This window comes from Schistocerca nitens, chromosome 1 (assembly GCF_023898315.1).
Source record: "Schistocerca nitens isolate TAMUIC-IGC-003100 chromosome 1, iqSchNite1.1, whole genome shotgun sequence".
Taxonomy (NCBI): domain Eukaryota; kingdom Metazoa; phylum Arthropoda; class Insecta; order Orthoptera; family Acrididae; genus Schistocerca; species Schistocerca nitens.
In genome coordinates this window covers 55,729,978-55,755,824 of record NC_064614.1, presented here as the reverse complement: position 1 = coordinate 55,755,824, position 25,847 = coordinate 55,729,978, and the positions used below count along the sequence as shown (strand labels likewise).

General features: G+C 39.7%; 1 protein-coding gene across 3 annotated transcripts in view; it reads right to left on the bottom strand.

Moving 5' to 3' along the window:
- The window catches only part of LOC126241230 (integrator complex subunit 1), a 304,834-nt gene that overhangs the window by 111,468 nt on the left and 167,519 nt on the right, over nt 1–25,847 (bottom strand). For all 3 annotated transcript variants that reach the window (XM_049947990.1, XM_049947989.1, XM_049947991.1), the window contains exons 15-20: nt 23,676–23,853; nt 18,054–18,265; nt 17,215–17,428; nt 12,278–12,360; nt 3,968–4,151; nt 3,487–3,618 (exon numbers count right to left, since the gene is read on the bottom strand). In XM_049947990.1, coding sequence (XP_049803947.1) covers nt 3,487–3,618; nt 3,968–4,151; nt 12,278–12,360; nt 17,215–17,428; nt 18,054–18,265; nt 23,676–23,853 — 1,003 coding nt within the window. The remainder of the gene's footprint in view (nt 1–3,486; nt 3,619–3,967; nt 4,152–12,277; nt 12,361–17,214; nt 17,429–18,053; nt 18,266–23,675; nt 23,854–25,847) is intronic.

The following is a 25,847-nucleotide window of genomic DNA, read 5'->3' as shown; positions in this document are numbered from 1 at the left end:
CACCTAACCAAAACATGGCAATCACTGGCACCAAGACAGAACCAACTCTCATCAGTAAACAAAACAGTTCTCCACCCTGCCCTCCAATGAGCTCTCACTTGACAACAATGAAGTCACAAATGGCAGCAGTGTGTGGTAGGTGGAATGCATACTACATGGCGTCTGGCTCAGAGCTAGCCTTCAAGTAATTGATTTGTAACAGTTTGTTGTGACGCTGTGGAGCCAACTGCTGCTTGAACTGCTGCTGCAGACGTAGTACAATGAGCTGTGGCCATAAACTGTACACAACTTTCTTCCCTCTGTATTCTCATATGGCCATTTGGAGACCGGTCTTCCTCCAACCGTACACTCTCAGGACCACTGTTGCCAGTGGCTGTATTTCTGCCAAGTCTATCTGCAATATCACAGAAGAAAACTCCAGACTCTAGTATCGCTGTTACAACACCTTATTTGAACTCAGTGAGTTGTTGATAATCATGTCTTCATTGCCTTAAATGCATTCTTGGCTAACTCACCACATCAAATCTCAATGGTAACTAATGCATCCCGACCCCAGCGTGTATTTAAATCAAACCTGATTTGCGTCCTCATAATGGTGCTATTAGTGCCACACTTAGGCAACTCACGCAAAATCTGAATAGACATCATCTTTCAGATATAGAAACACATCAACCAACTTTCGTTTATGTCACAAAACTCCTCCTTGGTGCGTGTTTCTCCCCCCTTACATTTCATGTAAGGACCATGAAGGTAAAATATGAGAAATTAGGCTCATATGGAGGCATATAGACAGTTGAGGAAAGGAAACGGCTAACAGTGCTTCAGAGTACCCTCATAATGCACTGTACACTGGCTTGTAGGGTGTATATGTAGATGTACATGAATACAGATCAACGATGTTGGGTTCTTTTCACTGAAGAGTGCAGCCTTTGTTTGCAACGGGGTGTTGTAGTAGAAGTGTGTGGAGGTGAGCAGGTACGAATTCACATTTCATGCATGCAGTCTCAAATGTTCAGTACGGAGGGAGGGATTGGGGGGGGGGGCGCAGGCCTGCGCACGTGCGCATGTGTTCGAGACAGTAGAAGGACGAGTGGCTCTAGAATTTACACGGAAATTCTCGAAGCACTACAACAGGCCCAGAGCTGTGGAAAAACGGAATAAAATGAACCATGGTGTCTGCGGAGGAGGCAAGGAATACTTCAAAATGGATGGGTTCCGAGGGCACCAGAAGCCTAGGAATGTGTCGGACAGAGAGGGATGTTGACCAGGCTGGCTGATGTACTGGAGTTGGTGGCACTAAAGGTGGAGGTGGCGGTGACAACTGGGAGACACACACACACACACACACACACACACACACACACACACACACACACACACACGCGCGCCACCCTTCCCCTCTCCCAGTTGTCACCGCCACCTCCACCTTTAGTGCCACCAGCTCCAGTACAGCAGCCAGCCTGGTCAACATCCCTCTCTGTCCGACACATTCCTAGGCTTCTGGTGCCCTCAGAACCCATCCATTTTAAAGTCTTCCTTGCTTCCTCCGCCGACAACATGTCTCATTTTATTCCGTTTTTCCACAGCTCTGGGCCTGTTGTAGTGCTTCGAGAATTTCCGCGTAAATTCTAGAGCCACTCGTCCTTCTACTGTCTCGAACACGATATTTTAAATATAAGTGGGAGAGTGGAAACGTATCTACTGCACCACCTGTTTCCGTGTGTAGGTTGGAAGTTTGTTAACAGAAGACTGTAAGAGTGGCGGTCCAATGACGACAAGTGTTTGCTGCTAGTGCCACAGATGCTTTGTGAAAGAACACGGAGTAATTATAGGCTATTCTTTGCTGTGTTAGTGAATGTGATTATCGTAAAAAAAGAAAAACGAACAACTGACTACAGACTTTTAACTTACTTCATGTCTTAGCCCTGTACGAGACAAGACATATATGACGCCCATAAAACATTTGGTTGTTGGAAATGGAAAGAAGATATTTTGTGTTTCCATAGCAACCAGGCATAACAAGATAAGAGAACTGTTTCGAGTAATTGGATTGAGTCCAAGGAACGAAATGGAAGAAAGTTGTGAATGCAACACAGTAAAAGACTTAAGAAAGTAATAATCTCAAAGGAACGGAGAGTAGACCTTGGCATTTTAGACTAAGAAGAGTTACGCCAAGAATACTTCGACTCAGAAGATTCGGTGTGGAGAGTACACGGCTTTCTCACACATTGCAACCGACGCCAAAACAGTAGCCAGCAACCGATGCCAACAGCGCCAGCTGCTGCTCACCAGTGCTGACTTCACATGTGCTCGTCAATGGCGACGCTGAAACCAACGTTCGACACAGCCAGCGCCAGTGCTGTCCACCGGCGCTGAATACACATCTGCTCACCAATGCAGTTAGAACTCTAAGCCGGGTAAGGGTAAAACAATAATTTTTTGAGTATAAAGTTGAAGGAACTATTGTAATAGACTGTAATATTGTAGTCATTATAAGTGGAATAGCATTTTTTTAATGTTCATGAGAACTGATTGTTCAGGACTGGGGGGGTTTTCTGAACTCCACCCCTTTTCCTAAACCTCACCAGTCCTTTTTCTTCACCCCTCTTCTCTCCCTTTCAATCCTCCTGCCACAAGAAGGAGCTACTGGCTCTGAAAGCTTGTAAACTGTAATACCTTTTATATGTATGTTCTCCTGCCATCGCTCAGTAAGTTTTTCGAGGGGCACCAGGATGAGTTTACCATAGTCCCCTGGCCACCAAACTCCCCAGATTTAAACCCAATCAAAAATCAGTGGGACCACCTCGGTCAGGCTGTTTGAGTCATTGATCACCTAGTGCAGCTGGCCACTGCACTGGACTCTGCACAGTTCCACATCCCTTTCGGCACCTATGAGAACCACACTGCCTCTCTTCCTGCACAACTTGCTGCAGTCTACATTGCAAAATGTAATTATTCAGGCTCTTGACAGGTGGTCACATTAATGTGACTGGACAGTGTATTTGATACAGCTTTAGACCCAAAAGCAGAGGGTTTTCACTAAACAAATACATAAAAGCACATTATTACCATTCATAGAGATTTTTAAATTACTTTGCAGTTGAGTATCACGCGTATCAGTATGTATCATCTTTGCAAAGGCACATTGAAGTACATGCATCGAAATACATTCATTTTCTGAAGAGTGCTACATTTATCCATACAAATTACGAAACACATAAAGAACAAAAATTTTAACCATCACAAAGTTTTCTATGTGAATTTTATGTGAAGAAATCTTATTGGGACATAATAGATTCCTCATTTATCAAATTCAGTTACAAGTACTGAATGGGAGACATAAAAACATATTGTGGGTAACATAATGACTATGAAAAAGGCTGCAATAAACTTTTAGTAAAATACGTGTGTATTGTGTGTGTTTTCTGTAGTGATTTTTGTATTTTCTGAAATTGGGAACTATGATATATACAATTACATACGTACCTTTTGCAAATACTGGAAGAACATCAGCATAAGAGCGTGTTGTGTGTGTTCTGCACCTGCCAGTTCACAGTTTGGAGAAGGCAGTATGGCAGCCATAATTGAACTTCTCTCTACAATAAGCTGTGCCATATCCTGAAACATTAACATTAATCAACGGATAATATAAACCAGTTTCTTAAACAAGGTAAATGAACTGCACTGAATTTCTGTATTACTCTGAATTGTTATTAAGATTTTGATTTTTAGATGATATCAATTACAACACAGAATACTAATATCATGTTTCACAAACACTTCACTTACCTATTTTATCAGTATTCTTATTTTTAAACATAAATCGTGTTCTCCAATCAGGCAGCAAAATGGCATCATTGAACACTGATACATTTACTACTTTTAGAAGTCCTTACTTTGAAAAACATTGTTAGAACAAAAGAAACAAGAAGACCCATTCTTATTAAAAACAAATTTGATAACTCACCACCACAAGCTCAGCCATTTCAGGCAATGGATCATTAGCAGCATGTGCAGCCAGGAAGCATATATAACTGCTTACAAGAGCTGGTTCACTCTCTACCTGGCACGCCTGTCGCAATGCCTGAATCACTTGTCCTCTTACTGCCTGGAAATGTGGCAACTGTGGAAGCTGACGAGACAGCCACCAACTGAAATATGCAAGTAGATATTAACAGAAAAATTAAGTGTGACTACAATACAGGCAAGAATTATGACAGTACTAATTATCCTGCGAGAAAAATGACTATATTTTATTTATGTACCATTATAATAATGGACCACTATCTTCCAAATAACATTACCTCTACATGAGTCGCAATAATCCGGGGTAGTTTTAAGGCATGCATCAACAGCTCAGAGAGCACAAAACCATTTAATTTCTACTTTACACTGGTATGATCAAAATCATGTGATAGTGATATGCATAAATGCAGATGGCAATAATATCACACACACAAGGTATAAAAGTGCAATGCATTGGTGGAGCTGTCATCTGTACTCAGGTGATTCAAGTGAACAGATTTCTGACATGATCATGGCCGCACAATGGGAATTAACAGACTATGGAAGCAGAATGGTAGGGAGCTACATGCATCGGACATTCCATTTCAGAAATCATTACGGAATTCAACATTCCGAGATCCACAATGTCAAAAGCATGCCGAGAATACCAAATTTCAGGCATTCTCTCTCACCACGGACAAAGCATCGTGGAAAGCCTTCACGTTACGACCAAGAGCAGTGGCGTTTCCGTAGAACTGTCAGTGCTATAGACAAGCAAAACTGAGTGAAATATGATGACCAATGCAAGTGCATTTGCTATTAGCACGATATTGCCTGCAGTCTCTCTCCTGGGCTTGTGACAATATCAGTTGTCCCTTGATGACCGGGAAACTGTGGCCTCGTCAGATGAGTACCACTTTCAATTGGTACGAACTGACGATAAGGTTTGAGTGTGGTGCAGTCCCCCTGAAGCCATGGACCCAAGTTGTCACCAAGTCATTGTGTAAGCAGGTGGTGGTTCCATAATGGTGTGGGTTGTGTTTACAGGGAATCAACTGGGTCCTGTGGTCCAACTGAATCGATCACTGACTGGAAATGGTTACGTTCGGCTACTTACTTGAAGACCATTTGCAGCCATTCATGGACTTCATGTTCCCAAACGTGTCACTGTGCCACAATTGTTCGCAATTGGTTTGAACAACACTCTGGACAATTCAAGTGAATGATGTGGCTGCCCACCTTACATGAATCCCACTGAACATTTATGGTACATAACTGATACGTCTCTTTGTGCACAAAATCCTGCACTGGCAACATTTTCCCAATTATGGATAGCTACAGAGGCAGCATGGCTCATTATTTCTGCAGGGGACTTCCAATGACTTGTTGACTCCACGCCAAGCCAAGCTGCTACACAAAAGGAGATCCGACACGGTATTAGAAGATATCCCATGACTTTTGTCACCTCTGTATAGTACACAGTTTCATATCTCTTAGTGTGTTCGTAAGTGAATTAAATCCAGCTGAATGAAGCTGGTCATAGGTTGTGTTCCAAAAATGAACAGCTTAGAGACAGAAGCGATAACACTTTCTGTAGGACCTGACCATAATTTTGCAGGACAATGCTCAAGCACGTACAGTGCAAGCTGTTACTGATTAGTTTGACTGATGGGGCTGCTAAGTGCTATACCACCTGCTGTGCTCCCCTGACTTAAGCCCTTGTGAGTTCAATTCGATTTCTAAACTGAAGAAACACTTCACGGCATTCGCTTCGGAATTGCTACAAATTCGTCGGGCAATAGACTGCGCCACTTGAGCTGTTAACACAACTGGCACTGCTAAGAGTATCCTACAACTTCCTGGCAAAGGGTGACACAATGCTGGTGACTACTTTGAAGGTCAGTAAAACTTTGAAACACGTATCTATTTTGTACGAGCTGTAAATAAATAGTTGCCACTATTAAAGCCCCAACCCTCATATCTCATTTTTTAATATTAATGATATCTACGATAAGTCATAAAAAACTCCACTGCCCCCCCCCCCCCCTCACAACTCCTTTCTCAAATGTCGTATTTCCATCATAATACTGTCTTGTCATAATCATGTCTTACATTCTGATACACCCGCATTCAGTGCTCATGCCTTCTGCCTCTTTGAAACTTTTTATACTCATATATTTTGCTTGAAGAAATTGATGAAATGTGTGATGAGATAAAAGAAATTATTCAGACTGGAATTTGAGTGTAGGAAAAGGGAGAGAAGGAAACATAGTAGGTGAATATGGATTGGGGATAAGAAATGAAAGAGAAAGCCGTCTGGTAGAATTTTGCACAGAGCATAACTTAATCATAGTTAACACTTGGTTCAAGAATCATAAAAGAAGGTTGTATACATGGAAGAATCCCGGAGATACTAAAAGGTATCAGATAGATTATATAATGGTAAGACAGAGATTTAGGAATCAGTTTTTAAATTGTAAGACATTTACAGGGGCAGATGTGGACTCTGACCACAATCTATTGGTTATGAACTGCAGATTAAAATTGAAGAAACTGCAAAAAGGTGGGAATTTAAGGAGATGAGACCTGGATAAACTGACTAAACCAGAGGTTGTGCAGAGTTTCAGGGAGAGCATAAGGGAACAATTGACAGGAATGGGGGAAAGAAATACAGTAGAAGAAGAATGGGTAGCTCTGAGGGATGAAGTAGTGAAGACAGCAGAGGATCAAGTAGGTAAAAAGACGAGGGCTAGTAGAAATCCTTGGGTAACAGAAGAAATATTGAATTTAATTGATGAAAGGAGGAAACATAAAAACACAGTAAATGAAGCAGGCAAAAAGCAATACAAATGTCTCAAAAATGAGATCGACAGGAAGTGCAAAATGGCTAAGCAGGGATGGCTAGAGAACAAATGTAAGGATGTAGAGGCTTATCTCACTAGGGGTAAGATAGATACTGCCTACAGGAAAATTAAAGAGACCTTTGGAGAAAAGAGAACCAGTTGTATGAATATCAAGAGCTCAAGAGCTCATCAAGCCAAGCTAAAGTTTTCCGGGCACAAAAACGTGCAGTGAGAGTTATATGTGGTGTGAACTCAAGAACATCCTGCAGAAACCTGTTTAGGGAACTAGGGATACTAACTACTGCTTCCCAATATATTTATTCCTTAATGAAATTTGTCATTAAAAATATATCACTTTTTCAAACCAACAGCTCAATTCATGGAATCAATACTAGAAATAAGAATAATCTTCACAAGGATTTAAAGTCACTTAGTCTTGTACAAAAAGGTGTGCATTATTCAGGAACCCACATTTTCAATAACTTGCCAGCAGCCATAAAAAGCTTAACAACCAATGAAATTCAGTTTAAGAGAAGCCTAAAGGATTTATTGGTGGCCAACTCCTTCTACTACATTGATGAATTTCTTAGTAAAACCAACTAATTTGTATATAAGTACAACATAACTTCTGCACAATTTCAGTGCAGTAATGTGTTCATTGAAAATTTGTGTGTGTGTGTGTGTGTGTGTGTGTGTGTGTGTGTGTGTGTGTGTATGTGTTAGTATAATCTAACTTCTGCACCATTTCAGTGCAGTAATGTGTTCATTGTAAATAAGTATTACAGTAGTTGTATTACCTTATAAATAAATAAAAAACTTTTTTATCTTAAATTTAGTGCATTAGTATTTGTAAAATGACTCTTAGTGTTCATTAAAAAATGACGATCATTCCACTTGGGACCTGTGGAGTGGTACATTAGCTTATTTGTTTTAGTTGTAAATATTTGTCATGTATTGTTGTTTTTCTGACATGTTCCACATCCTGGAGGACCTCCTCACTACGGATCAATTGGAATGAAAGTAAATCTAATCTAATCTAAACCCAGTCCTAAGCAAAGAAGGGAAAGCAGAAAGGTGGAAGGAGTATATAGAGGGTCTATACAAGAGCGATGAACTTGAGGACAATATTATAGAAATGGAAGAGGATGTAGATGAAGATGAAATGGGAGATACGATACTGCGTGAAGAGTTTGACAGAGCACTGAAAGACCTGAGCCGAAACAAGGCCCCGGGAGTAGACAACATTCCATTAGAACTACTGACGGCCTTGGGAGAGCCAGTCCTGACAAAACTCTACCATTTGGTGAGCAAGATGTATGAGACAGGTGAAATAGCCTCAGACTTCAAGAGGAATATAATAATTCCAATCCCAAAGAAAGCAGGTGTTGACAGATGTGAAAATTACCGAACTATCAGTTTAATAAGTCACAGCTGCAAAATACTAACACGAATTGTTTACAGACGAATGGAAAAACTGGTAGAAGCCGACCTCAAGGAAGATCAGTTTGGTTTCCGTAGAAATATTGGAACAAGTGAGGCAATACTGACCTTACGACTTATCTTAGAAGATAGATTAAGGAAAGGCAAACCTACGTTTCTAGCATTTGTAGACTTAGAGAAAGCTTTTGACAATGTTGACTGGAATACTCTCTTTCAAATTCTAAAGGTGGCAGGAGTAAAATACAGGGAGCGAAAGGCTATTTACAATTTGTACAGAAACCAGATGGCAGTTATAAGAGTCGAGGGGCATGAAAGGGAAGCAGTGGTTGGGAAGGGAGTGAGACAGGGTTGTAGCCTCTCCCCAATGTCATTCAATCTGTATATTGAGCAAGCAGTAAAGGAAACAAAAGAAAAATTCAGAGTACGTATTAAAATCCATGGAGAAGAAATAAATACTTTGAGGTTCGCAGATGGCATTGTAATTCTGCCAGAGACAGCAAAGGACTTGGAAGAGCAGTTGAACGGAATGGACAGTGTCTTGAAAGGAGGATATAAGATGAACATCAACAAAAGCAAAACGAGGATAATGGAATGTAGCTGAATTAAGTCGGGTGTTGCTGAGGGAATTAGATTAGGAAATGAGACAAAGTAGTAAAGGAGTTTTGCTATTTGGGGAGCAAAATAACTGATGATGGTCGATGTAGAGAAGATATAAAATGTAGACTGGCAATGGCAGGGAAAGTGTTTCTGAAGAAGAGAAATTTGTTAACATCGAGTATAGATTTAAGTGTCAGGAAGTCATTTCTGAAAGTATTTGTATGTAGTGTAGCCATGTATGGAAGTGAAACATGGACAATAAATAGTTTGGACAGGAAGAGAATAGAAGCTTTCGAAACGAAATTTGGTGCTACAGAAGAATGCTGAAGATTAGATGGTTAGGTCACATAACTAATGAGGAGGTATTGAATAGAATTGGGGATAAGAGGAGTTTGTGGCACAACTTGACGAGAAGAAGGGATCGGTCGGTAGGACATGTTCTGAGGCATCATCACGGGATCACAAATTTAGCATTGGAGGGCAGCGTGGAGGGTAAAAATCGTAGAGGGAAACCAAGAGATGAATACACTAAGCAGATTCAGAAGGATGTAGGTTGCAGTAGGTACTGGGAGATGAAGAAACTTGCACAGGATAGGGTAGCATGGAGAGCTGCATCAAACCAATCTCAGGACTGAAGACCACAACAACAACATTTTGCTTGTAGATTAACTGTTCTGACTGTAAAGGTTGCAAAAAGAACTCTCTCGAGCATCTCTGTTGTTCTACAATGTAATGGAGTATTTCACACCACAAAACCTGGGGAGGGGGTTTCACAGTTGAGGTGTCTTCATAGGTGTGACAGGTAGCAGACTCGAGTTCATTGGCAGCATACTGGGAAAACACAGGCAGTCTACATATGAGACTATTTATAAAACACTTGTGTGTCACGTCTTAGAATATTGCTCAAGTGTGTGAGATCCATAGCAAATAGGACTAACAGGCAATACTGAATGCACTACAAAGAAGGGCAGCAAAAATGATAACAGGTTTGTTTTACTTACATGAGAGCATTATGGAAATGCTGAAAAATTCGAATTGACAAGAATTTTAAGATAAATGCCAATTTTCCCCAACAACCCACTTACAGAGTTTCAAGAACTAATATTAAAGTGAAGAATCTATAAATATACTTCAGTATCCCTTCTAAAGGGACTGCAAAGATAATATCAGGCTAATTACAGCACACACAGAGACATTTACAGTCACTCTTCCCACACATTAAAGGCATTAAATGTCTGGAACAAAAAAGAACCCTAACATGATACGATGCTAAGTATCCTCTGCCATCCACTTTGCAGTAGTTTGCTGAGCAAGTATGTAGATGTACATGTAGAACAATCTGTTTCAAAGTCAGATGCCCCACATACACACAAAAACCAGACCCCTTTCCTCTCTTCAATCTGTTACTCCCAACAATAGCTCAGAAAAGGTGGTGCTAGGTTCTTGGGGGGGATCCAGATGGCACAGATTGTGAAGAAATGACTGGACTTGAGCGTGATGAGCTCAGTGGCATGCTCTGCTACTGGGTAGTCAACTTTGTTTTTGGGCACAGTTTGGCAGTGGCCATTCATTCTGGTGGCCAACTTGTTGATGGTCATGTCCACATAATATGTTGTGCAGAAACTGTAGTGGAACTGTTATCTAACATGGCTTCTTTCACAAATGCCCCTGTCTTTGATGGGATAGGATAAGCCTATGACAGGACTAGATTAGGCTTTACTGGGAGGGAGAATCTTACTGATCTTGTATCTGGCTCTTACGCAAGGATACAGCCAGTGTAGCAGGGGGTTTGCACTGGGAGTGGCATAGGGATGGAATGAATGTTGTTTAGGTTGGTTGGGTGGCAGATTGTCACTTAAGTAGAGGTGAGGGGTAGGATATCCCTCATTCCTGGGCATGATGATAGATAGTAAAAGGCCTTGTGAAAACCCAAGTGAAGGACATGATTCAGTTGCTTTAGTTCAGTATGGTATTGGGTGATGAGAGGGTTCTTTGGATGGTGGGTGAGGTGTGTGAGGATATGACATACTGACAAGGGACTTCTTGTCACTGCAGATATGCCATCCATGGATAGCCAGGCTAAATGTGAGAGCTTTTTTGGTGTCGAAGGAGAGACAGTTGTCAAAATGCAGGTAATTCTAGTGGTTGGTTCATTTGGTACAGAAATAGCCATCAGAGAGGTGTATGTCAACGTCCAGCAAAATGACACATTGGTTTGAGGAGGACTGAGTGAAGCAGATGGGGGGAAACGGTGTCAAGGTTGAGGGGGAATGAAGATAAGGTATCTTAGCTCTCAGTCCAGATCGTGGAGATTTCCTAACGAATCTGAATCAGAAAAGCAGTTTTGGGTTTGGGAGGCTTGGAAGAGCACAAGCAGGCAGGCATCCATGGCTGTGTCATGGACTTATTTGCATACCTTCCCCTTTCAAGTGAAGATGTAAGTGACATGGCATATACAGAATGGGGTATTGGGTTTGGCATCTGAAGGACACTGGGGGGGGGGGGGGGGGGGGGGAAGGTAGCATTCAATAGTAACACAGGCCATGGGCATAAAGGATTTTAGTGTGCAGAGATTTTACATCATTAGAGGCAAGTAAGGGTCCAGGTGGTAACGGGTTGGGGATGGTTGTCGGTCAGTATTTTGCATCTTTGATACAAGATGCTAAGCTATGGGCAGTTGGTTGGAGGTATTGGCCAACACAAGTGGAGATTCTTTCAGTGGAAGCACAGTACCCAACTACAACATGGCATCCAGGATTGTTGGTTCTACGCATTTTGGGAAGCATGTAGCAGGTGGGTATGTGAGGGGTCGTTGGGGTGTGGAGGGATATGGATTCAGGGAAGAGCTTCTGGGATTTACATTGTACCAGAACTTACCTTATCATATCAATATGAAATTTTTTTGTTGTCGCGCACACACGCACACACACACACACACACACACACACACACACACACACACACACACACACACACAAAGTACCATACTTTTATCTGATTGTAAATATGACTGCATTTAGATATGATGGTTCTGTAAACTTAAATTTTTATAATAGTTAAAACCTGCTTCAAAAGTATCTGTCTTACCTAAGATAGACCAGTAACAATTCAGCCAATGCAGTTAATAACACATATTCTTGGTAGACATTACAACTAATGTAATTATACTACTTTAACTGTTTCAACAGAAAAAAAAACTAAGAGAATTTGGACTAAGTATATCTATTGAAGTTAGAGTGAGTGTAACATACTCTGTATCAATGTAACAATGCCAATTCTGAATGAATAATTGACTTCTTAGTTGCTCCTATATTTCTGTACAAGCCATAACAGTAAATTACCAACAATGATAAAGTAAAATGTTTAATATTATACTATGTTATAGAACATACTTCTCTGGATTCATGTCTGTCTGGTTGTCCACTTCCATTATATCTTCATCCACAGTGACAGATGACAATATAAGCTTCAGGCCCTAAAACAAATTTTTTTTTATGAAAGTAAAAGGTAATCTGTGAAATACATAACTGAACTGATGGATGCACAACACACAAACCAACTTCAAAGTGATGCATCCAACATATACAATGAATATAAAACTGTCCTCCACTGTTTTCTTACACTAGACCAGCTTACATGAAGGAAAGTTAGGTACATAAGGACACCTGAATGCAGTGAATCTTAAGTTGTTCATTTGCAAATAAGTAATGTTTTCATAACTGCAAACATTTAAAATCTATCCACAAATGTGTAATTTTTAGCCTGTAACTTTAGTTAATAACTGTGAGAACTTTTTTAAATAATTAAAACTATTCAAGAATGCTTTTTCTTTCTTTCTTATCCAAAATGGCTCCAAGCATTGTATAATAGTACTATAAGACAAGGAAGTTTCAGGCAGCACCAACTAACCAACAGTACTGTGTGAGGTGGTCACTGTTGACTGGTGTGTTACTGTACTGTACTGTACTTCAATCCATTTTGTAGTGTTTCCTTTTGTGGTGGTAAGTGTATGTAATTGCTGTAGTTAGGATATTTATTAAATATGTGAAGACATAAGACAATTTCAGTTTTGATTATGAACACCACTGAAACGATCTTTACCTCAGTGCTTGCTTTGTGAAAGGATGAGCCACAGGTTAAAGTGCCCAGAATGTGGGAGGCAGGCTGTGCTTCTTCCTCCGGCATGCCTCTTCACCCTGTGATCCTCTATGTGGGGGCCAGGCTTGCTTCCTTTGCTCCCTGCAAACGTCTCACCCCCATCCTCCTCCAAATGGACATCAGCCAATTTATAGTTCACACACTGTAGAACGCTTGTCATGAAAATTCAATTCCGTCCTATCCAGACTTTATATTTGCAGTGTTTTCAACAACAGTAAAAATGCTGAATGTAACTAGATTTACATATCCTCAAGACAGACTGCAAGCCACTTTATGGTGTGTGGCCGAGAGTACTTCTGGTATGAATATGACTACACACCCCCAACCCCCACCCGTTTTCCTGCTCCAACCATAAACGGCACCTTGGAAAAATGACTGATAGTACAGTCCTATACGAGATTTAATTTCTCTAACTTTCTTGCTGTGATCATTTCATGAGAATACATGGGAGAAAGTAATATGTTGCCTGACTCTTTCTGGAATGTAAGCTGGCGATCTTGATAGTAACATACTTGGTTTCACATAAAACAAATAAGCAAGACAGTTCAATAATTTTTTTTATTTAAGAGAACAAAAGGAGCAGTGATTTTCTCAAAGTATCAGCTTTACTGTTGATTTTATTATCTTCAATTTAGCCTGAGTAAGCACAAACAGCAATTTAAAGATAGTTAATTACAAAGGGAGTGCCCGACTTCAGCACTACTTCGCTAATGTATATCTAGACTTGTTCCACATCCCTGAAAGTTCTTCTTTGTAATCAGATCTACTGAATGGACTAATGTATGAACAAACCCCAAACACCACCGAACCAACGCCTGTGGAAGAACTTTATTTCAATATTGTCCCTTGTTCTTCCGGCAACCACAAACCACAACAATATGACTGTTGAAATCTTACTATGAGAAAGTACCAGGGAATGCTGAAAAGAAATGCCGACAATATTTTTAAAAGCTATTAAAGTTTTTAAGTAAAACAAACTTGTTTAACATTCAACATCTTTATTCTTCATGTCTACATATTGGCAGCACCCAGCCACTAGAGGACTCTGAATTGTAGCACATAACATGGCAGTGTGTAATGTAGCTACATCGGTGCATGAGGGAACAGTGTGCTGTACTCTAATTCAAAGAATCCATCCACACATGGAGCACCCTCTCTTTCAGTATAGCAATGCCAGTCCACACATATGTGCTCTAACATCTGCAACAAACCGGTGCCTTGGGTTTGCTGTCATCGATCATCCTCCATGCAGTCCCAAATTGGCACCACCCGATCATTTTTTCCAGGATTTAAAGAACACCTTTGAGGACTTCAATTTGACAGTGATGAAGCGGTGAAAGCAGAGGTAAGGTTGTGGCTCCATCAATGAAGTCAAACATTCTATCTACATCTACATCTACATCACTACTCTGCAATTCACATTTAAGTGCTTGGCAGAGGGTTCGTCGAACCACAATCATACTATCTCTCTACCATTCCACTCCCGAACAGCGCGCGGGAAAAACGAAACCTTTCTGTTCGAGCTCTGATTTCTCTTATTTTATTCAGGTGATCATTCCTACCTATGTAGGTTGGGCTCGACAAAATATTTTCGCAATTGGAAGAGAAAGTTGGTGACTGAAATTTCGTAAATAGATCTCGCCGCGACGAAAAACGTCTTTGCTGTAATGACTTCCATCCTAATTCGCGTATCATATCTGCCACACTCTCTCCCCTACTACGTGATAATACAAAACGAGCTGCCCTTTTTTGCACCCTTTCGATGTCCTCCGTCAATCCCACCTGGTAAGGATCCCACACCGCGCAGCAATATTCTAACAGAGAATGAACGAGTGTAGTGTAAGCTGTCTGTTTAGTGGACTTGTTGCATCTTCTGTCCTGCCAATGAAACGCAACCTTTGGCTCGCCTTCCCCACAATATTATCTATGTGGTCTTTCCAACTGAAGTTGTTCGTAATTTTAACACCCAGGTACTTAGTTGAATTGACAGCCTTGAGAATTGTACTATTTGTCGAGTAATCGAATTCCAATGGATTTCTTTTGGAACTCATGTGGATCACCTCACACTTTTCGTTATTTAGCGTCAACTGCCACCTGCCACACCATACAGCAATCTTTTCTAAATCTCTTTGCAACTGATACTGGTCTTCGGATGACCTTACTAGACGGTAAATTACAGCATCATCTGCGCCAACCTAAGAGAACTGCTCAGATTGTCACCCAGGTCATTTATATAGATCAGGAACAGCAGAGGTCCCAGGACGCTTCCCTGGGGAACACCTGATATCACTTCAGTTTTACTCGATGATTTGCCGTCTATTACTACGAACTGCGACCTTCCTGACAGGAAATCACGAATCCAGTCACACAACTGAGACGATACCCCATAGGCCCGCAGCTTGATTAGAAGTCGCTTGTGAGGAATGGTGTCAAAAGCTTTCCGGAAATCTAGAAATACGGAATCAACTTGAGATCCCCTGTCGATAGCGGCCATTACTTCGTGCGAATAAAGAGCTAGCTGCGTTGCACAAGAACAATGTTTTCTGAAACCATGCTGATTACGTATCAATAGATCGTTCCCTTCGAGGTGATTCATAATGTTTGAATACAGTATATGCTCCAAAACCCTAATGCAAACCGACGTCAATGATATAGGTCTGTAGTTAGATGGATTACTCTTACTACCCTTCTTAAACACTGGTGCGACCTGCGCAATTTTCCAGTCTGTAGGTACAGATCTATCAGTGAGCAAGCGGTTGTATATGAGTGCTAAGTAGGGAGCTATTGTACCAGCGTAATCTGAAAGGAACCTAATCGGTATACAATCTGGACCTGAAGACTTGCCCTTATCAAGCGATTTGAGTTGCTTCGCAACCCCTAAGGTATCTACTTCTAAGAAACTCATGCTAGCAGCTGTTCATGTTTCGAATTCTGGAATATTCCATTCATCTTCCCAGGTGAAGGAATTTCGGAAAACTGCGTTCAATAACTCCGCTTTAGCGGCACAGTCGGTAACAGTACCATCGACACTGCGCAGCGAAGGTATTGACTGCGTCTTGCCGCTTGTGTACTATACATACAACCACAATTTCTTTGGATTTTCTACCAAATTTCGAGACAATGTTTCGTTGTGGAACCTATTAAAGGCATCTCACATTGAAGTCCATGCCAAATTTCGCGCGTCTGCAAATTTTAGCCAATCTTCGGGATTTCGCATTCTTCTGAGCTTCGCATGCTTTTTCCGTTGCCTCTGCAACAGAGTTCGGACCTGTTTTGTGTACCACGGGGGATCAGTTCCATCTCTTACCAATTTATGAGGTATGAATTTCTCAATTGCTGTTGCTACTATATCTTTGAATTTGAGCCACAATTCGTCTACATTTGCATAGTCAGTTCAGAAGGATGGTACCAAAAACCTGGCCTCTCATTGGGAGAAATATGATCATTGACAGGGTGACTACTTTCAGAAACAAACATGTAGTGGGAGAATAAAAATGTAGAATGTTAATAATGTTTATTTTATTAATCATGCTTTAACAGTTTTTACAGAAAAATTTGGAGGCATTATTTTTCAGCATGCCCTCTTATATCTTATATTTGTTACGGTTTTGAAGTCATAACCCACAAATTATTATTTCGCATTTAATAAGAGTGTCCTTAAAAAATGCCACATTTTCCCAGAGTTAACGTCTTCAACATTAGTGGCAAACATTAACAGGAGAAAGTTCACTCTCACAATTACAATTGTGATTCATTGGCAACTATTTTGTTTTAACTATTTTTTTTTATCAAATATCTGTAGTACACTGAATGGCTTTTTTCCGTAATGGGGGAGTATCATACAAAAAACTCTGGTCGAATTCCCACGAATTCTGAGACAGAATTAAAATTACAAAAAGTGTACTACTGCGCTCATGAATTGAATTGCATCATATTGCATCATATATAAGGAGAGTGGAAAATGGATCTTAACATGCAAATTATAACTGTGATATGAGGTGACATTCCACAATATAGACAATCAAGTAAGATGAGGGGAGGAAAAAATAAGAAGAAATGATGGACTAAACTTTTAAATTTTTTACAAAAGTAATTTGTTCTGGCAGTGTTACAAATAATATGTAACATACATGCTGATATTTCATATATAAAACACAAGTCACAATATTACCTTCACAGCCTGAACTCTGCTCGCTGCCTGGACAGCACTCAGCCTCCTGAGAAAGTATTCAAGCACTTCACATGCCACTTGGGGCTCCTGTTCTGGCTCTGTAAGCAGAGCCTGTAGATGCTGCAGTAGCTGCTGTTGCTTTTGCTGCTTTTCAGGTTGCTGCAAGGTACCAGAACTCAGCAGAAATTCACAAAGGCACTGCACTGGAAGGTGGCTGTGGACACAAGATGTAACCTGCTTAGCGAAAATGCAAGGTTTCTTTTTTAATCTACCTGCTGTGAAAACACAAGTTTGAATTATTATGGAGAAACAGGTTTTTTCCTTTCTTTCTTTAAGCCAACTTATTTAATGAACTTACAGATACTGCTAAGTCTTTTAATGAAACATCTGTAGAGAAAGCTTAATTTATTAGCCAGAAAATCGCTGACCCAAACCACACTACATCTGTGTTGTTTGTACCATGTGATCACAATTTTATTTTACCATTTTTTAAGACTATACTGAATTACTTTTTACCTGCAAAAGTAAATTTATTTTGTAAGACAAATTAAACTCTTATCTTAGGGATAATGGCAACGCCACAGCTCACCTATAAACGAGGTCTTCCTTTTAGTGTCCTTCACATAATAACCACTTATCCCATTAGTTAAGAAAAACATTTTTTAGATAACTGCAATTTTCAGGGAACTAGTACATATAAAAGGGGTCTACTACAACCAATTAATATAGCAATTTAGTTTTGTCACTACTGAAATCTAAAAAGCATTATGGCGAGAAATTATGTTACTTTATATCAAAAATCTTTCAAAGACTATCTCACTTTCCTGACTGTATCATACCTTAAAGCCCCTTCTGAACTTTCAACAAGGTCTGCAAGCCATGGCATGGATTGTGAGGCCCCTTGTCTCTGGATAATATCTAGAAGAAAGTCTGGCTGGCGACTACGGCAAAGTAAATGACCCATACGGTGAGTACTATTAAGCATGCGTAGTGAATCCAGTGTTGCTTGGGGTGGCTTGCGAGGAGGTCCTGTTGGATCCATTGTAATCAACTGAAAAAAAAAAAAAAAAATGACATATTAGAAAACAGGATGTCATCAAACCATACGATGATTACCAAACGACACACAATAAAAATAATAATTCCCAATATATTACTACCTTACACTTAGTTACACATTTAATTCCAAATTTTCATTTATCTGAAGAATAAAATCAATAATGGAGCTGAGAGAAAAGCTTACATAAATATAATACAATGAAATAAAAAACTTCCACTGCATTAAAAATTCAAAATTCCCAGTTTACAGCACAGGAAAAGTGACAAAGTAAGCTATATTCACATTGGATCATCCAAGAAGGTGATTAACATGTAAACTTACATAACACTAACCTCCCCCTCCCCCCCCCCCCCCCCCCGGCTTCGCCCACATGTGCATTTGACCAATCTATTGAACACACTTCTTGCTCTTACTGTCTGTGTGTCTGTCCACATTATCCTCCAACTTCTATCTATCTATTAATCTATCTATTTCCATCTTCCCCTCTCTTTGTCCATTTCCTCCAACTCTTCTCTCTGACTATGTCTTCTTTCCCCTCCCACTCATCATATCCTCCTCCCTCTCTCCATTTCCAACTCTGCCTCCCGCTCTTCATTTTCTACCTGTCCACTACCCCTCTACCACTGCCACCTGCGTATGCATCTTCCCATCCTTCTCTCACTGCCCACCCTCTCATCTATCCATCTCAATCTCTCTACGGCAGATGTAGCCCCTGCAATATAGTGCAATATTGCAGGTCGATAGTACTCCAACAACACCTGTCATGTTGGGCAGCCTAAATGTCAGGGCCTGGAAAACTGTTTCTTGTCCCTGACATGTAGGCTGCTCTGCAAAGCAAGCTGATTTTTGCACGCCGGTATTGTTCCCACACAACATGCTTGTCATGCAGGAGAGCCTACACACCAGGGGATGTTAAAAATTGTCTTTGTCCATATCTCCACTTCTATTGGAGTTAGCAGGTTATAAACCACCAGAGTGCTGATACTCGTAAAGCCTGCTGTTTCTGTACCAAATTCGGTTGAAATCGATCCACGAGTTTGGGATTGTCAGTACTGCCAATCGACACACAATAGATAGGCCCCCCTCTCATCCTGGTGTATATGTGACCTGCCTTTCTTTTTTAACTTTACCAGTCTATCCTCTTTTCCTTGAGCACGGATCTATTAGTTCTGAAAGCTTGGACAGTGTAAGTATTCTTATGAGTGACTTATTGGCAGTACGACATTTACTCTTAAGGTAATTACTGGCCATTAATTCTGTCTCATAATTTATAATTAACTAATGAGAGTTTTCCTTTTTTATACAATTGACTATATATGTAAAATTATGAGACAGAACAACTAGCCAACACTTACATTCAGGAGGCAATATTTCAGTGCTGCCATTAGAAGCACATAAAAACACAACAAACTATTCTAATATGACGACAAGGCAGAGATAATCATCCAACTTCTTAAGGTATCGACCCATAGCTTAATGTACAGTTACGTCAATGATCTTTTTTTAACTCTTTGACTGCTGGAATGCTGGGGACGTGTAAACTCGCCATACCTCGCCGTGCCCCTGGCGCACCTGATGTGTACACACTTCCTACAGTGCTAAGGACGTGTTTACGCGTCCCGCACCATTGACCTTCCCACTGTTAGGGACGAGTTTAGGCGCGCTGAGTCACAGCTACCAGAGAGCTACAGATGTGTATACACACAGAGCTGTCTTTCCGCCCTGCTCTTCCAGTAGCCGTTCTGTGGTCTGACTGTATAGTTTGAGAGTGCATATATGCCACTGTGTTCCCTGTTTGCAGAATTTGACTTAGAGTCCTGTATTTTCTTCAGTTTTCTTGTTTTCTACGTGAGAAATGTCATGTCGCTGTGGTTGCACAAATAAAGAAATCCTGGATATGCTCACTAAGAGCGACAGTGAGTGTGAATTATCTGACGTTGCTATCAGTGATGAGTCTTCAACAGAATCTCGAAGCTGTAGTCCTCAGCCCTTTACATCAGAAGGGATAGCAAGAATTACAGTTAGCAGTTACTCTGAATCCGAGGAATCAGAAAGTGACAGTGAAACAGTTCGGAAAAGAGTGTGCTTAAGTGACACATTTAACAGGAAAGAAACCAATTTCCAGCCATTAAACCATTACTTCGATGACTCAAATGTCAGTTAGATACTGGCCCAAGCATTCTTTCATTTTTTGTGATATTTATGTCTCAAGAACTGTTGCAGTTTATTGCAGACGAAAGAAATCGTTTTTACGTTTACACCATAGAAAATACTACAGAATCTGTGAATTCTGAACTGTCAAAGTAGAAAGACACTGCATTTGAAGAAATGTTGTTCTCTTGCCGTTTGCCTTCTAACGGGGCAAGTTAAGAAGTTAAAATTAAGTGATTATTGGTCCAGAGATACACTTTTGAACGCACCAATTTTCAGCGAAATTATGTCCCGGGACCATTTTTGTCTACTTCTGAGAACGTTACACTTCAGTGATAACTCTGCGACTACTGGAGGCGACAGTCTATTTAAAATTAGGATGATTGTTGACAAAGTTCGTAAGACGTTTTGTAATTCATTTCACCCACATCACAAGCTTCGTATGGATGAAAGTCTCTGGTGTGATAAGAGAGAGGTGTACATGTTGATCGCAAGTCACACAACACAAATGGTTGAAACAGAGAAGACTGACAGAAATACTGGCAAAAAAAATAAATAAATAAATAAATAAATATTTAAAATAAAGAAACCGCAATGTATTGTAGATTACAATTCGAGTATGGGTGTAGTTGACCGTTTTGACATGTTACTGAGCTCACTGGGATCAGTGCATAAGACTGTGAAATGGTATAAGAAATATTTTTTTCACATTCTGGATTGGTGCATTCTAAATGCTCATGCTCTCCACTGGTCGGAAACAGGGCAAAAAATGGCACTCGCAGAGTTTCACCTTCCTCTCATAAGGGAGACTGTAGAAAGATATGCTACAGAACGGGGAAAAACTGGTAGGGGAAGGGGCTACAATGACGAGAATCCTCTGCGATTCACAGGGAAACATTTTCCAGCTGTTATCATGAGAACTCTCATTGTGAAGAACTTACGTCAGTTCTGTATTTTCAGTTCTTACTTTGCAGAGACAGAAAATTGTTGACCCTCACATTAAACACCAACTGCTAGCATAATCACAAGAAATGTGACGTATAGCTATGCTTTGTATTAATACAGAATAGTTACTAGTTTCATACCCCAGCTGTGACCTGATCAAATTTTTTATTCAGTTTATTCATTTCAATGAATTTTTTTATTATTTCTAATCTTTTGCCATGTCATTTTAATTACCATATCAACTTTTTCCATTGGCTTTCATTTCTTCTTTCTTTTTCTTTCTTCTTCTTTTTTTTAAATTTGTAATCTCTGTCCATTTGTTTTTATTTTTGAACACATTAACTTCCATTTAATTTCTTCCATTTCATCGTATTACATTTTCATCAATGTTGACGCATTCATTATTTCTACTCAAAATTTGGCTTGAATGTTTTTCTACTTAAATCCCTTCTTTTATTTAAATCTTTATCTCCATTATTTTGTCCATCGCGCAACAAGGATTTATTTTTTAAACGTCAGCAGACAGGCACAACAAAAAGACTTCTAAACATGACAGCTTTCGGTCAAAAGGCCTTCTTCTGAAGTATACACACACACACACACACACACACACACACACACGTGCAAGCATTACTTACACATATGTGACCATTGTCACTGGCCACTGAGGCTTTGAACTGATCTGGCCTAAGTGACCAGAGACAGTGGTCACGTGTTTGTAAGTTGTGCTTGCTTGAACATATATATATATATATATATATATATATATATATATATATATATATATATATATATATAACAGAGGGAAACATTCCACGTGGAAAAAATATATCTAAAAAGAAAGATGATGAGACTTACCAAACAAAAGCGCTGGCAGGTCGATAGGCACACAAACAAACACAAATATACACACAAAATTCAAGCTTTCGCAACAAACTGTTGCCCCATCAGGAAAGAGGGAAGGAGAGGGAAAGACGAAAGGATGTGGGTTTTAAGGGAGAGGGTAAGGAGTCATTCCAATCCCGGGAGCGGAAAGACTTACCTTAGGGGGAAAAAAGGACAGGTATACACTCGCACACACACATATCCATCCACACATACAGACACAAGCAGTTGTCTGCTTGTGTCTGTATGTGTGGATGGATATGTGTGTGTGCGAGTGTATACCTGTCCTTTTTTCCCCCTAAGGTAAGTCTTTCCGCTCCCGGGATTGGAATGACTCCTTACCCTCTCCCTTAAAACCCACATCCTTTCGTCTTTCCCTCTCCTTCCCTCTTTCCTGATGGGGCAACAGTTTGTTGCGAAAGCTTGAATTTTGTGTGTATATTTGTGTTTGTTTGTGTGCCTATCGACCTGCCAGCGCTTTTGTTTGGTAAGTCTCATCATCTTTCTTTATATCTGTGTGTGTGTGTGTGTGTGTGTGTGTGTGTGTGTGTGTGTGTGTGTGCTGTCCACTTTAGAAGAAGGCCTTTTAGCTGAAAGCTCACGTTTAGCAGTCTCTCTGTAATGCTTGTCAGCAACTCAAAAACTCTATAAGATGAGTACACTCTATCCTTTTCAAAATATTATCATTATTTCATCTAAATTGCCATTGTTTTTTCAAGTATTTGCATGACACAATTACCATCCAAAAGTTCTTGTTTATCAGTTCTCATTTCTCAGTTACAGGAATTCAGGCAACGACACTGGCTTCTTCATTTGTTAAGTACATAGAACACTGAATTGAAATGTGTACTAAAACATACAATGTATTTGCAACATCAATTACATAGAACTGTGGCGCAAAATATTCCATGAACTTTCAAAAATGAAGTGGGAACAGGGGTGGAGATGGTTGTGGGCCAGGAGCTAGTGAAAATTGATGCCATTTGTGGGACTGAAGGACAAACAGTAGGGACAGTTTCCATCTGCATATTTCAGAATAGGCAGTATTAGGGTGGTGGAGGGGGGAGAGGTGGGGATTATCTAGGTGGCACTGGCAGTGAGGCAGTCAATACAGTTTGGGAGCGGTGGAAAGGATTGTGTGCCTGATGTTTCTTTTTTCCCAGCACAGTAATAGGTAGACAAAGCTATGATTCAAATATGGAAAATGATGATGTCATGACTCATCTTCCCCAGTAAAAGACATCTTCACGTATTATAGTAAAGTTATTTACATGTTGAAAATTCAAAATTTCGGAAAGAAAAGTAATAGATTTAATCAGCCAATCGATGTTCTGATCTTGCAATCCATTTCAAGCCTGCACAGGCTTGAATATTATTCAGTAAATTGTGCAGTAAACTTTTAATGTGTATACCAACATACCTGTGGTAGAAGTAAACTGGTTTGTTCTGTTATGGTTTGCTTTGTGGAGGCTGCTGCTAAATAGGATTCAAATTCAAGGATCTGTTGTTTCTCTACAGCAGCTATCTGCAGTTCTTTTGTTTTGGTCTCATCCAGTAGTTCACCAGACGACATTGTGGGTGGTGGATACTGAAAGTGGCTGTCATAAAAATAAAAATATTAAACACCAAGTACGTACATTCAATTCTTCTACATATAAAATATTGTTTGATACATTAAAACAGTAATTTATATTACTCGCCACAAGGGGGAAACTGATCAAGCTCCATGTGCTAATGCATTAGATTATTTGCATATTTTCTCACTGCAAGTTCAGCATCACCTGCCAGGCTACTCTCCGTGCAAACACTAAGACAACTGAATGAACTCTTCAAGATACATTATGATTATACAGGTTACAAGCAGGTCACGCCATGTCAACTCACCTAGGCCTCCTTGCTTAATCATCATGGATTTCATTGAAGTTTTGTCGAACATGTCCTCAAAGAACAATAATAAAGGTTAAAGTTTGTCGAAGCAGGACAGTCACTCGTTTTACTCCATGTGCGAATTTTCACAGAGAGAGTATGAATTTCTGGCAACTTTGAGTTGTTATAGCTCAGGCAATATTTCTCAAAAGAAATGCTATTTGGCCATATTGTACACTTTATATATTCTCTGACGAAGAATAATGAGAAAAATTTTACGAGCTTTATTTTGGCACAAACTTTCAAAAAAAAAAAAAATTAAAAAATTCAATGTTATTCTTCTTATATCTCAGGGCTAAATGTATTACAAACATGAACCTTGGTATGTAGCAGCATAGCAACACAATGTTCTCAAATATGAAGTTTCATTTATGTACCACTTTCCAATACCAAATAAATTAAGTGCAAACTTTAAGATTTTGTAAAAAGTTAAAAGAAAATGCAGTCTTTTCAACTTGATTTTGCAAAACACAATGTTCTACAAAACTTTACAAACTTTAGAGTTTTTAGAAAGACCATGGTTTTACTGCAATGTTGGCTAACAGTACAATATAATTTGAATCAAAGTTGGGCATGAAAATCATGAGAAATTAAATATTTAAACTTCGGATTCTTATATCTCATATAGTAAACATGCTGAACATGACTTTACATGCAAATGTACCCTATTTTCACCTTTTCACAAAAATCATAATTTTTGACGAATTTTTAGAGCACTGGAAAAATGGCAGGTGAATGAAATTTTGTGTACAAAATCCCTATGCTACTGAACTATTGCATATCAAGTTTCATGTTTAGCACCCGTTTACTCTACAAGATATAAGAACCCAAAGTTTACATTTTTTGCTTCCCATGATCTCCACACCTAACTTCAATTCAAATTATCTAGCATTGTTAGCCCATACTGGATAGTCAAATAAACTTCTTTTTGCAGTTAAAACCATGGTCTTTCTAATAAGACCAGTTTGGAAAGTTTTATAGAAAACAGTTTTTTACAAAATAGGTCAAAAAGACTCATTTCTACCTTTTTATAAAATCGTAAAGTGTGCAGTTAATTTATTCAGTATTGGAAAGTTGTACATCAATGAAACTTCATATTTGACTTCATATTCAACTTTGTGTTGCTAAGTTACTGCATGCCAAGTTTCACGTTTGTTATACCTTTACTCCCAGAGATATATAAGAAGCCAAACTCTGAAAGTCTCTTGAGTGCCCCCCTTTTTAACATTGTGTGCCTCAATCATAATCATCATCATCATCAGTTATCTGCTATATTAGCAGATCCTTTGCCTCTCCATTTTCTGCGATCCATTGCTTCCTTCTTAAGGCTGCTGTATGTTGTACCGTCCATCATGTCATCCAGTATCTGGAATCTCTTCCTTCCTCGCTTCCTTTTCCCTTCTACATAACCTTCTAAAACTGTTTTTACCAGTTTGTCATTCTTTCTTAATATATGCCCAATCCAATTTCTTTTTCTTCTCTTTATTACATATAGTAAATGTCTTTTCTCTCCCACTATTCTCAGTACCTCTTCATTTTTTACTCTGTCCATCCAACTTATTCTTTCCATCTTCCGCCATGTCCAGATCTCAAAAGCCTCCAGCCTTTCTCTGTCTTTTTTCCTTATAGTCCACGTTTCAGCGCCATATAGAAGAACACTCCATAC